General features: G+C 33.3%; 1 protein-coding gene and 1 long non-coding RNA gene across 5 annotated transcripts in view; one reads left to right on the plus strand and one right to left on the minus strand.

The window, feature by feature from the left end:
* Positions 1-14161, plus strand: part of LOC148673430 (uncharacterized) — a 399373-nt gene that overhangs the window by 91668 nt on the left and 293544 nt on the right. The gene's annotated exons all lie outside the window — the stretch shown is intronic.
* The window catches only part of prdm6 (PR domain containing 6), a 67855-nt gene continuing 54772 nt past the window's right edge, over positions 1079-14161 (minus strand). For 3 of the 4 annotated variants that reach the window (XM_088629862.1, XM_088629865.1, XM_088629861.1), the window contains 2 exons: positions 6434-6610; positions 1079-3474 (listed from right to left, as the gene is read on the minus strand). In XM_088629862.1, the coding sequence (XP_088485988.1) occupies positions 3360-3474; positions 6434-6610 (292 nt within the window). In that variant the 3' untranslated portion in view covers positions 1079-3359. Of the gene's footprint in view, positions 3475-6423; positions 6611-14161 lie in introns of all 4 variants that reach the window. The other variant, XM_088629864.1, reaches the window with a different exon arrangement.

A 14161-nucleotide genomic window follows, 5' to 3' on the forward strand; every position in this document is an offset into this window, starting at 1 on the left:
AGCTATGCCACCACATTCATTGTCTACTTCTTTTGTAAAAGATGAGCTATCACTATTAAACCATAATATACAGTATAAAATTGTTTGGGAGAGACAAAATGAAAATCACAGGTGCACCCTGTAGTTATTTATTTTTCCTTATATCTTATCTAAAATATATCTTGTGTCTTCTCATTCTCCTGTAAACTGAATTAATAGCTATAAGAACACTGCATGGGCTTACATAGACAAGATTATATGATAGACGCATTTTAAGCATACACTGTATTCATAATGAAACTCTAATGAGATAAATTTGACATATATACAGTACTGTACAAAAACATTGCCTTAAATGTCTTTAGTCACACCCTATAAACACCCCTTTTTTAGTCAGTTTTGTGACTGTTGTATAGGTAATCATTATAATACCACTTGGGCTAAATTTTAATTTACAGAATCGTTACAAATTAATGGAAAATTGAATTGGATACTTAGATTCAAGATTTTACAAAATGCATTTTTTCCTAATTGAATATGGTCAAAACATACAGTAAGTAGTCATGAGCAATCACATGAAACTGAGTGTATATTTTCTGTTTCTGCTTCAGTTACTGTTGAGTCCCAGATGAAAACAATGCATTACACCATCAGGGTTACATCTATTGTAGCCATGGCTTGTCTCAGGCTTATGAACAGTAAATATGAAGAAATAAGGTCCTTAAGAGTTCTGTTTCTGTGGTGATTACATGTGAAAAAGAGACTTCTTTAATGTCTGCTTTGATTGAAATAATTTGCAAATGGCTGCGTACCAGCTCTATAGGAATGGTAACAATATAGTGAATTTCCGACTGCAATGCAATATTGAACATAGAAAGAGCCTTTCTGGTTTAAAATACCTGTCGGGATTTTTTTTTCTTTTTGGAAGAAAGCTATACTTTACCATAACACATAAATTGATTAAAACCTGAATTTAAAACAGCATAAATCCCCGACATTCCCACAGCAAATTAAATCAGGTTTAGGCAAGTTGATTGTGACTACAGTATTTAGTTAATGAAATTAAAATTATATTCAAGCATTAGACAGCAAAATGAAATTCAAGCCTGCCACTCTTTTAATAGTCAATGAAATGAGCACAGTGCTTTAAACAGACAATAATAATATATAATAAAATACAAGCAAAAAGCATCTGTAATCTTCTGTGGTGTACATAAAAATAACAGTCAGGAATGTAAAAACCAAAGCTTCTTATCATGAAAATAATATCATGTCTTTAACCATTTAACTACTATTAATGGATGCAGATATCAGAGACACAGAACATCAGAATTCAGAGGGTGACACTCCACTGAGTACATGAATTAAAACACATTGATGATTCCCTTTTCAAAATAATAGCACAGTCTGGCAAAAGCACCCCAGCTGCCCACTTCAACACACAGGTAAAAGGTTAAAATTATGTACAACACCCACAGTTTGGTAACAGAATAGATAATCAGTGTGAATTTGCATATATGTCTCCAAATTAAAGTGTATTTCCTACTCTCTTTGGCACTGGAAGAATGCTGGTATGTTTAGTTGAAGTCATCAAAGTTAGAATGCATATATACAGGATATTCTTGCTTTGGCATTGTGCTGGTAGTCCTTGCATAAGTATTTCAAATACTAAGGAATACAGTCTGGAAAAAGGATTTTTATGAGCAAAAAAGGTGAGTTATTTGTCAGAAATACAGTGAAATTTTTTGAATGCTTGCCAAAGTTTCATTTTTAATACTGTACATCCACTACAATGTTTATATAGAAATTACAAAAAAATATATAAATAGTGAAGATTATTCGCTTATATTCTTTGAATCTGACTGTTGATTGCAATTCTTGGCCCAATTTTTGCCTTTTAAAATAAAAAAAATATATAAGCAGTGAAAGCTACAGTAAGTATTGGTGTTACACAAAAAGCCCCATTGGTGATTTGTTAAAGTGACTATAAATTTAAGGACAGTACAATTCTATACATTAAAGCTAATGATTATCTCACACATTTCACAGCTCCTCATCAATCAGAGCCTAGCTGATGTACAGTATTTATTTAATTTGAACTCATGATGCTGTAAATAACACAAAATAAGGTTTAGAATTTACTAAACACTCCAAAATAAAGTAAAAAAATCAAATAGAAAAAAAAATAAACCACACGTAATAACCCAGCAGGATTAAAACCTCATTTTTGTCATTATTTAGTGCATTTATTTGATTTACATTAAGTTGGCTGCCTCCCTTATTTCAGCCAGGTCAATGTAAAAATTGGAAAGTTCTTTTGAGTAAAAAGTAAATCTGCTTTCGATGTCAATCATCTCTTATTGAAACTTGAATTGCTTAAGTAGAATATCATTATCAAGTGGTTTCTCTCTGTTTTGGGTTTACATTACCAGGATTATATTTAAAACTTTTTACACAGAAAGAAAATGGTTTATCCTAAAATGTATAGTCACTTTAAAAAATAAAACTTTTTACAGCCATTATCAAGATACCTTTTCCTAGACAAAACTCAATAAATTGTTATTTTTCTCTCTGATGTTTAGGATGCTACTCAGCTTGACAGCAGAGTTGTTTCATGAGGTACAACAGATTTGCAATCCATCTTAACAGGAAATACTTTCCATTTGCACTGAATAAAATACTGTTTTCAGTGTGTTTGGAACACTAAATTTAAGCAGACTTTTTAAATTAGTTTTACACATTCCTGTGACGTAGTTAAAAAAAGTAGACATTTTTAAAAAGTGCACAAAACATTATACGAGTGTAATGGAAGATAAATATCCTTTGGTTTTCTATTTTACATTGAGAATTATTCCTTCAAAGTTCAAATATCACATCTTATTATAATGATATCCACATCAAGGCGAAACATAAAGGGACAATTTTTCTGTACCTTCTCAAATCATGCTTAAGAAACGATGCAATAAAAAAATTATTGTGCATTCTCACTCAGTAATGTGGGTATCTTATGTAGTCCCCAAATAGTCTTGTCACTTTGGTATTAAATAATAGTAAGAAAATCTTTGATACAGAAGCAGGGTGTTTTGGTATCTGTGCAGTCCCAGCTTTCTTGTCCACTTAAAATACTGGGAACCCAAGTCATAAATAAATAATCCCCCATCCACCCACCAACACACACGCACACTCCTCTTCCCCCGCCCCATCCTAGTCTCTCATCCATGCCAGGATCAATATCTCTTAACATCTCACTTATTTTATTACTGCTTTTGGTTTTCTGGGACTGATTGAAAGTTGCTCAGAGGAAATCTTTGGTTTTGCTTAAGTGTCCGTGACATTTAATCATGACTTTCCTTGCAGTTTAATTCCAGCCAGTCAATCAGTTAATCCACTTCAATTGATTCTGTGCTCTCCGTTATCGGCTTGCACTCATTGGGCATCCTCTGGTGTCGACTCAGCTGGGTGGCCTGAGTGAAGCTCCGCTCGCACCTCTCACACCTGCAGAGGCAAAGCAGAAAATTGAGACCAGGGATCTGACGGCTCTCATGTCCTGCAGCCTAATCACAACCGACACTTAAAAGTACCTGGAAATTTTACAAGGCTGGAGGGGTCTAATTGGTGACTACTTCTCAGACCTTGAAGCCTATGATGGGACAGGGCCCGCATGATTCAGAACAGAGGGCTCTGTCAATAACCTAAGAGGAAGGTGATTTCTCCAGAGAGACTTGTCCAGATGCAGCCTGGATCACTGTCACTTCAAATAGATAAAGAACAAAAAGAGATTTTCAGTGGCCAGCTATCAAAGGGAGCATCTTTTGTGGTTTTATGCTCCGCAACCCCAAGGAGAAATGGATAACAAAATGACTTTTAGTTACTGCTAATTCATCCAGCTCTGAGAAACATACACATAATGTACAGTTTGTTTCCTGAAGGAATTCAGTTAATTGTACACCATTTTATATAGGTAGCTCAATATGTTAATAACATAAATGCGTTGCAGGCGCTTTTATTATAAAAGCTAATGGCATTACTAAATTAACAGTACTATGCATTCAGGTAAGTTTAGTTTCAAAGGCATGCATTGTTTTAATTATGTTAGTTAATTCTTTTTTACATAACCTAGAGCTTCTAATTGTATATACTGTATATATTAATAATACTATAAGAAACTTTCTTAATTTCTTTGGGGAAATGTTGTAAAGTGATCCTTTAAGAGTGAATATTAAGTGGTAAACTGATTAGACAGCTCATCATTATTACATAAAGTGAGCTGATTATATGATACAGTATATTGCTAATAACAATATTGACATTTTTCTAAATTGTTTTAAAAATGTACTGGTAGTCATTTTACTGACCCTACTGTTTATCTTTTAAACATTTATCATTACATTTATCTTTACCAAATTACCCATTTTTATTAGGTTTTCATATCCAATAATCACACTTTGTAGTACACATAATCATTACAAAAGTGTACATTTTTCTCATATCTTTTTTTAAAAAACTATTTTTTTTAAATCGTTTACACGGATGGTTTTTCTGCTAAAAACTATTCTTTGATCTTGACAAATACAAAATTCCAGCTTTAATGTATCAAACCTCTCAGTTCAATGAAAATAACTCAGGAGTATTGATCTACTAAAGACTTCTTGGTGTATTCATTAATGCCTTTGTGGGCATCATCCTCTGAGGAGCTTCTGAAATGCTGATGACACATTTGTGTATCACTGATTGCTTATTAGAAAACTGATTAGTTACTGGATTAGTATGCCCCAAATAAACTTCTATCACCAGCAAAACTTGCCTGCTACTGTGTTTTTGTTTGAAGTATTAAGGCATTCTAATCAATACTGTTTATTAATGGTTTGAGTGGCAGAGAACGCATCAATTGCCATTTACAATTTTGTTTGTATATGGACCATTAGTCAAAGCTATTGAAGATATTTTACAGTTTGAATAATATTAAGATAACATTGAATCTTTTTTCAGTAAAATATATTTAAAATTGTCTATCAAAAGAGTAATTCATTCTAGAGTGTTTTGTTCCTGATTCTTTAATAGGGATCATATCCTTTAGGAAGAGGAGGAAGGTAAATATTATAAATATTAGTTCTGAACCTGAAGACAATAGTGAGGAAAAGCATAAGGAAATCTCACTTAACAAGAAAATGTACTGTATTATTTTCATAACCTGTTAGTTAGTTTTAGTTTGTAGTATAATAATAGTCATATTATTAGTCCTCAAGACATTTAAAAAATGTATCTCACGTAAAATTGTGAGTATTTTGTTTTCATTTCTGTGTGCATTAATGTGACTGATCATTTTCAAGTTGCTTTAATATATTTGTGTCAGTACATGAAAAGCTCTTTTATGTTTATGATTGATTTAGTATGGGTATTATTTATTATTCCATATTTGGTACTTTACTGTTGAAATGCAACTTATTGAGTGCTAGTAAATAACTAATTATGTTTAATATCTACCTTATCAGAAATAAATGTGATATATGTCTTAGTTATTAGTGCCATTAAACTTTATATTTCTTTATTAGCAAATTAGCATCATTTGTTAAGTAATAGTACTGTATGTCAGTATTTCTGAATAATTTGAATAGGGCTTGAAAAATATTATCATCACAATTTGATATTATTTAGAATAACCTACCCTTCTTTAAATGTAATAGATATGGTTGCAGTTAGCATCTTAATAGCTTTAATTAGAGTTGCATGGTAGCTTTATTGAAAACATGACAGACATTAGGTGTTAAAAAATTAACTGGAGTCAACAAGGTCACACATAAGTAAAGCACCTTTAAATTAATAGAAATCTATTTTCCATTCTGACCCTTAAACTCTTTCAATTAATTACAAAAATCTATTTACACTGAAACCCAGATAAAATCAATCAGATTGTTGGAAATCTTTACAGATTGCTTTCCATGACTCAGAGAATATTTGCTAAAAGGCTTCTGTACTCATGACTCAAACAAGCAGTCAGAGACAAGAATAAGGATCAGGTTTTCGTCTTATATTTGACCAAATGCATTTTCCTATGCAGACCTAACAGACATTGTACACTTTACACATATATAAACTTTACACTGTACAGAAATACACACTTTCTATTCTAAGTAGATATTATTCTTACTTAGGGACTGCAAATGAATGCTATCAGTTTTGGTTGGATACAGTCTGGACTCCCACATGACTGTGACCACACCTCAATCATTAATAACATGTCTCTTCACTAGCCACCTAGGGACACTGTTTATGTGAACTGCTCCAAATCAAACAGAATCATGGAGATTATGTGCCTTTTTTTATAGAAGGAGATAGAAGCAGTCCATATCATTAACACAACTGTACACTAGAGACATGGATATCTAGCCTTTTAAAGTCTTATCAGGGGTATAGAAATGCTGCATAAGAAGCTGTGGTACTCACTGTTACTTACTTGAATGGCTTCTCCCCGGTGTGTGTGCGGATGTGGTTGTTGAGGGTTGTCGCCCCAGCAAAGGCGCGCCCACAGTAGCCACACTTAAACGGCCTGTCGCTTGAGTGGGTGACAACATGATTCCGAAGCTCAGAGGGCTGGGAGAAGGACTGGGAGCAGTGCCCACACTGGTAAGGTCTAGATGCGACACAACAAAAACTGGTATTAATCTACTGGTGAATGGATCTCCTTGTCTAAAGACGTCATTGAAAATGTTGTCTCATAAAATACATGATGCTTTTCTAAATATTAATGTACATACCGTATACTGGGACGTACAAAGGTATAAAGAGAATTCAGCTGTCAAAATAAGTTACATTCTGCAAAACTAGTGATTCAAGTTTAAAATTGCCCATTTCCTGGAAGAAATCATTATCTTTGTGGAACATGAAAAACGGATGTCAGTTGATACATAGTCGTATGGAACAGCCTGATGACCTAAAAAAAACTGTAGTGCTTCTGCTAATTGGTGGTTACATCTAATTTGTGTTGATGACCAATACCAGATCTCTTAAAAGTCCCGGGACTTTTCTAGTTCTTAAATTTCACAGTCCGTCAGGTGTCCTCTTAATCTTTAAATCATTAACAAATTAGGAAGAGAGGAAAGGCTTATCCTGGAGTTCTATGGGTCCTTTAAGGCCTAACTAAGCAGATTTTCCAAAAGGTTTTCAACTTCTGATGATTTAAAGAGACACAGAAAATGCAGGATGGTGTCATTCAAAGATGAAGGCTGGAGATTCATGATTTGTAACTGTGTGAGTTCTGCTGTATTGAATATATTTTCTTTAGGAAAAATTAGGATTGCCAGTTATTTTTGTTACACCACCAATGTGAAACAGCCAGTTGGGAGTTCTTCCAGTTTCAGCTCTCGTTTACGATCACTACTACTGGACATAGAGGAGAATGAGGAAGAACAGGCTACCTCCTCCAACCCACACACATTTGAGCCACTCATCCTTTAGCACATTTTGGGCAGCACAGGCCTGTACTAGAGGTTCTGTCCAGAATGGAGGAAAGGCACATCCCTTCACCAACAAAATTGCATGCCTGCATGAGTCTGTGAGGTTGCAGGGATCACTGTTGTGGAGAGTCTACAGAACCATGGTTGACTAATCCCTGCCAAACCCTCAGCAGCAGTCAGCCAATTCTCAGTCTTTACAAGTTAAGCCACTCTCAGGAGGCCCACTCCTTAATATGGTTAATTAATTCCATGTGTGGCTTTTTAAGGTCAATAAAAAACTACAAAGAAAATATAGCACATACTTTGAAATTAACTATCTAAATAAACAATATTTTGGAAAAGGTTTATCACTACTGCCTAACACCCAAGTGATTCACTCAGGTATAAAAAATTAATAAATCCATTAACCTATGAAAATATTTGAGTTAAAGTTAAAATTGCTTTAATTGACTTAGTCAAGCAGAAGCAAAAGAAGAAAGGAAGGAACATTTAAATTATTCAATTTGTTGAAATGGGCCGATATTTCAACTTATAACTAAGCTATCTTAATGTCTACAAAAAGTGTCTCTCAATAAGAAACACAACTATGAACAGTACACAAACACAAATAGTATACAAAGTATACAAAACACATGCTCTTAAATTGAAATGTTTAAGAGCGGTAACTGACATTGAGAGTCATCACACTCAAAGTCTCCAGAATAGGCACTGACTTGTTCGGGGATCACTTTAAACATTTTCTTGTTTATTTCAGACAGTTTTCAAAATTTATCTTCCATATCATGGACAAGCTAGATTTAAGACCAATCACCTGAAATGTAAATAACCTATTTAGGTAAAACAAAAAACTCAGTGAAGAGTGTCAGTGAAGACCTATTGTAGTAACTTAAAAAACAGCAGAAATACATTAAACAAGTATGAGCACATCTTTTTCTTTGGCTACAAATAAATCATACCAACAACATGACATAAAACAAAGAGAAACTACACCATGAAAAGGAGAAGATAATGTAAATCTGTCCCCCCTTTTGAGGTCCTCTATAATTCTGGATGGCAGTCTAAAGAGTTTGCACTGTACATTACAGATCAACTGCTTGTATAATAAGCATCCTTGATTATACTGCAAGGTCTTAGTTCAGATACCCACAACCTTCAGATTTAGAGGAGAAAGAAAAATGACACAAAGGGAAATAAACAAGATGAAAGAGATAAAGTGTGTTTAACAACACAATTGTGTTATATAGAAACCATGACTCCTCATTTGTCAAATACTTTTTTTTAATTGTGGCTTTTTGCTTCAGTGATTACAAACACTATTATTGTAAAATGCTTCAGAGCTCTGGGCATTGATTCTGGATTTTTTTTTATATGATTAATGGCTGGGTATTGTTTAACACAACACCATTTTCAACACAAGGCCTTGAGAAATTGAGCAGATAATGTCCTCAACTGTTACAGCACAATTGTAGGGAGCTCTTTAGGTCTTTATTAAAACAAACACACTAAAGAGAAAATGTCAGCACAAATCTCTGATTAGCCTCTGAACCGATAGAGACAAAAGAAGGTAGGTAAGAATTAAAAATGTATTTTCTTTGGCTTTTCGGTTTAATCTTTTGTTCATTCCTAGAATCCATTTCAATGTTTTATGGCACTCTAACCCACACCTCACGTAGCCATATGTAGACAGACCATAAACTCCAAAGGCATTTTGTTACAAAAATCACTAGTATTCCTATAACACTCGGAATTCAGTAAACTTCTGTTCTTAAACTTGATTTTCACAATATTTCACAAAACATACACAATATTTCCAACAGCACGAAAGGCTGCAATTTTTTGCTTTTCATCATTCTACTCTTCCACAAGCTTTTCAGTAGGCCTGCATGCTGCACAGTTGCTTTAATATGGTCTTCTTGAATATGCTCTGGGCTATGTATTGATTTTATCAAAATGATCAATCAATTTAAAGTATACTGATATTAGTTTACCTATTATTGTGCCTTTTCACCCTGGTCACTGAAATAAATTCAAAACAAGTACATAGAGACTTACTGTGTATTGCAGAGATCATCTGAATTTTGATATTATTTCGCTTTCTGGGATTCGGCAGCCCATTTATCTATCTGCACAGTGTGATATCAAGAAACAGACATCCTTTTCTCTCTGAACACATATATTACTCCAAATATGACTCCACCTTTACTTACCAGTAACCACATGCTTATGAATTATATGAGCTTTGAATAAATGACATATACTGTAAATGTAAAGCCACATTTTATCTTATAAAAATAATTTAAATAAGTGTCTGAGAAATATAAAAAATGAAAAATATTGTACTATGAGAATAAAGACCATCTCTTTATGAAGTGAGGAACAGACCGTTTGCTGTTAATAAATAAGCATTTAAAAGAAACTTACACTGAACAAATTCCCAGTAATAACAAAGGAGATCATTAATGTTTAATGACCAATAATTCTTCAGTTACTTTCTATAGAGATAATCTTAATAGGACACTAAATAAAGCCTTTTCAACTTTAGCCTTTTGATAGGACTGTTTAATGACTAAATTGTTACGTGCTTATGAAATGATGAGCACATTAGTTAATGCTATCATAAACTATTTCAGAGAGAATATATTGAACATTGACAATTTTTGTCAATAAATAATTATGGAAGTTAGATCACTCTACTTAACATTAGAAGGCCTTCAAACATCTTAGAGGTTTCAAATTATTGTGTTGTAAAATTGCACTAGTTAAGTTCTTATCACCTTATAAAACTTAACATTTTTGACAAAGAAAACCAAAAATACTTAGCTGTATGCACAAACTACATCAGAGTCATCAGTTTACATTAGACATGAAAAACAACCATTATATCCAACTTTCCTTTCAGTACTGGTACAGTTAAGTCAACATAATAGCAATTACTTTCCTTTAGAAGTACTCACTTCCGATATAATGAATAATTATTTTACAAACAAAAAACAAATAACATTTAAGTGGGCCATTCTATACTGTACTTTAATCCGCTTATTCAGTTTCATTTTCCCATTGTTTTGTTGTTCACCCAGCAATGCAAATTCAACCAAACCGATAAACTCTCTTGGTCTCTGTTCCTGCAGTTCAATGATAGACAATTTGGTTATTCTCCCTACGAACAAAAAGAAACAAAGCCTGCACATGCAGCAAACCGTCAGGAAAAAGAAAAGTAGCGGAGTTAGACAGTGGACCTCAAGAGGAAAATAAATTTAAAATCTTCAGCCCTGGAGATGCTATTAATCTAAGAGATGTGTTTTGTTCATGACATGCATGGGATGACCTGTCCCAGTGGCTGCAGTGCTCGGCTACAGCTGAGTGAAGTGTGGAGTAGCTTTGCTGGTGGGCATCCATTTTTACTACTGTATGTCTCCCTGAGAACTCACGCAGCCCTTTCAGTACACCTGACAGCTGACAGATGTTCTGTGGAAGTAAAGCTGACTGCGTTTGCCATGTATTGCCACTGCTGAATTACCTGATCGATATTTGAATAATCTTATCAAAAGCATCCCAATAGAAGATATTCTCTGCTATGGAGAACTGCAAAAGAACTGAGGAGCTTCCAGGAGTTACACCTTTGAAAATTATTTATACAGTTACCAGCATACAGTGTTGTGAATGGGATGGAAACTCACCTATTCATTATTGTATTTTAACCTAAAAGTTTGACAGTAAATTTGGTTGTCCATTTAGTTTTGTGATATATTTTATTTCTCTAAAATAAAAAGTCAATATAAAGGTTAATTTACTCAGTAAGGTTGTCTTCTTGCTACAAAGCAATTGCTTTGAAACCGTGTACACAATTTTGTGTATGCTCTGTATAAAACAATCTCAATAGTGACACCATTATTGGGACTAAGTGGTTATTCCTTATTTGCAGCTTTATACTCTCAAATCCCTCTGCTCTTCCTTTCTTTACAGTCTCAAATGCAACATCAATCCTTCCAGCTCAACCTGTACCTGTTACCATCCACCCAAAGATACCACCTGGTACAAGATCCAATAATAACATATTAAACATAGTTAAACACTGAGGCAATCATACTTTTCCAGGTTATCCTATCTTCTCAGCTATTTGGTACATATAATCCATATTACAGGCTATGGAGCAGTACAGATCTCACCTCTATGTTTCCTCTTCACAGACAGGAGAACAAAAGGTCAATCAGAGGTTGTTGGCTATGTTGCTACTTGTATTTTTCTAGAGAATTATACATTAATTTAATATCTATGGTCTGGGAAAGAGCTACAAAATTACGAACATAAGAACAGATTTAAAATGAACTTACTGTGTGTCTATAGGGTACTGAAAGTCTCAAAAAATAAAATATGTTGTCCACAAGTTCTTCAACCTGATGTTACCAAATTGAGCAATTGACATAAAGATGCCTCTTTATGGCTACAGCAGACATTTTTAAATACAGTGAACCTACGAACTTTGAGCGCTACAGATAATGAAAAACAACTTGATTCCTGAACGGATATTTTTACCTGCAATAAGAATTATCTTCTCTGTACAAATTATAAATGAACAGATCTTACTAAGCACTTGCAATATGGATCATTAACAGGCCCATCTTTTACTACACCTGAAAAAAAGTCTTTTAAACACACTTCTTTTTGTACATCACTCCTTCTCAGCTACTTAAGTATTTTTTTTAATTAAAGTGGATTTATTGTATTGCTAGCATTATTATCTAAATCCTAAGGCTATAAGGCAATAAGAAAAAAATAATATATAGTTCTATATTGCTGATTTTGATTATGTGGCTCTGGCTATGTAAGGTTGAAGATGAAAAGTCCTGCTGACTTGTAGCTCACAAAACCAATGTATGCATTTAAACTGTTTGGTACTGTAGCAGCTTTCAGCTGTGGGTCAGCAATTTTTTTCTAGACTTTTCATATATTGCACTCATGGCAAAATGTATTTAAATTCACAAAGTAAAGCAGACATATTCTTTGAGATTAACATTGATCAGTCTTACAGCTGTAAAGAATAACAAAAATGCAAAAACAGATATATGATGATATTTACTGTGTGCAAAGACTCGTATGTCCAAATATCAGAACCTGATTCCCTTGTTCAGCTAAATTTTATCCTCACTTCAGGACTATAAAGTTTGATATTGACAAACATTCAAACAGACTTCGACTCTGAGGTATCCAGGCAACATTTTTCTTCTGTATGGATATTAGTTTATTGAATAAGTGGCATCTGTTTTCCTCCACATCACAGTTAGGGTAGGTATTTCCTTTTGACAGCTTCAGTGGATTTATAGGTTTGTATGCTCTGAAGAAAAATAGTGCTAAGCAAAAAATTCCAATTCATTACCACTCAGTACTTAATTAAGTTTAGGGACGTTGCACACTGCATTTGAACCCTGAAATGAGTATGACAGCAGGAAGCATCTCTGATATTATAGATTGTTTAAGAGATGAAGTATCTTGACTTTTTATTTTATTTCTAGCAAGTAGATTATATTTTATTCTTTTTAAGGATTCATGAAGAAAGCAAAATACTATTACCAGACACAGACTAAAAGCTTAAACATTTTTAGTTTGAATATATACAGTATTTATATTTAAGGCTAATGTATCAGTTTAGACATTTTCTGTTTAATTCAATATGTTATAGTTTTGAACATCAGTATATACAAAATTAAACCATATAGAACCTGTTAGATCTGATGTTTTGTGTGTATTTTTAACTTGACTTATCTGCCCGAGGTTCAAATTCCCCTTATCTTTTAATTACTGGATATCAGTTTAAAATACTAATATGAATCTGAAATACATTATAAAGTAAATTCTTAAAAGTTAGAATGGTGAGTTTCTGCCTGAGCTTTTCCCTTCAATCACTGCTGTGTGCTAAACTACTATTAGTTGTGATACAACTCCTACAGGATTAACTGCATTAACTATGTAACAAATTCAAAATGTCCTTACTATTAAGAACACCAGTGGTAGATCCCTTATAAAAATAACCTATAGATGGCCTATTTAGATTTAAGGCTAATGTATCAATTTAGAAAGTTACTGTTTAATTTGGTTTGTATAGAAAGGTACCAATTCTCCAGCTGGGACATTTCTATAGAAACCCTTAAGTCATTTTGTAAGGGATGTACTGTATTTACTGAAGCTAAGAGTTCAGTTTTTTGAAGTCACTGAAATAGTATATAGTACCAGGTAAAAAGAAAGGGCAAGGAAAAACTTAAATAAAACATGCTCTTATAGTTTACAAAGAAAAGAAAATTATATTTTTAAATGACACAATATATTCGGACTCTGCTGTTTACTTTATCATTATAAAAACAGTATTTTACACTATGAAATTCCTTCTTCATTTCACAATGTTTAACTAAAATCAATCCAATCTGCAACTTAGCTTTATTGTAAAGCAGATAGATAAACCACTTGAGAAAAGCTGTATTTTTCAGGTTGCCTCATATTTTTTCTTTACATTGGAATCTCATTATGATTATTCATATTTTTTTTCCTTTCGATTCTTAGATTCCATTATTAAATTTACCATTAATAACAATTAATAATTAAACAAAATCCTATTTCTACATGCTCTCGGCCTTTCCTAGTTACATATTAGATCAACAAGAAGAAAACATTGAGCACAACGTAGTGAGATCAAGTGCATAAAACAAATGCATTTCACTGAGGACCCCTAGTGAAGC

This window comes from Lepisosteus platostomus, chromosome 4, assembly GCF_059453375.1.
Source record: "Lepisosteus platostomus isolate fLepPlt1 chromosome 4, fLepPlt1.hap1, whole genome shotgun sequence".
Lineage (NCBI taxonomy): Eukaryota > Metazoa > Chordata > Actinopteri > Semionotiformes > Lepisosteidae > Lepisosteus > Lepisosteus platostomus.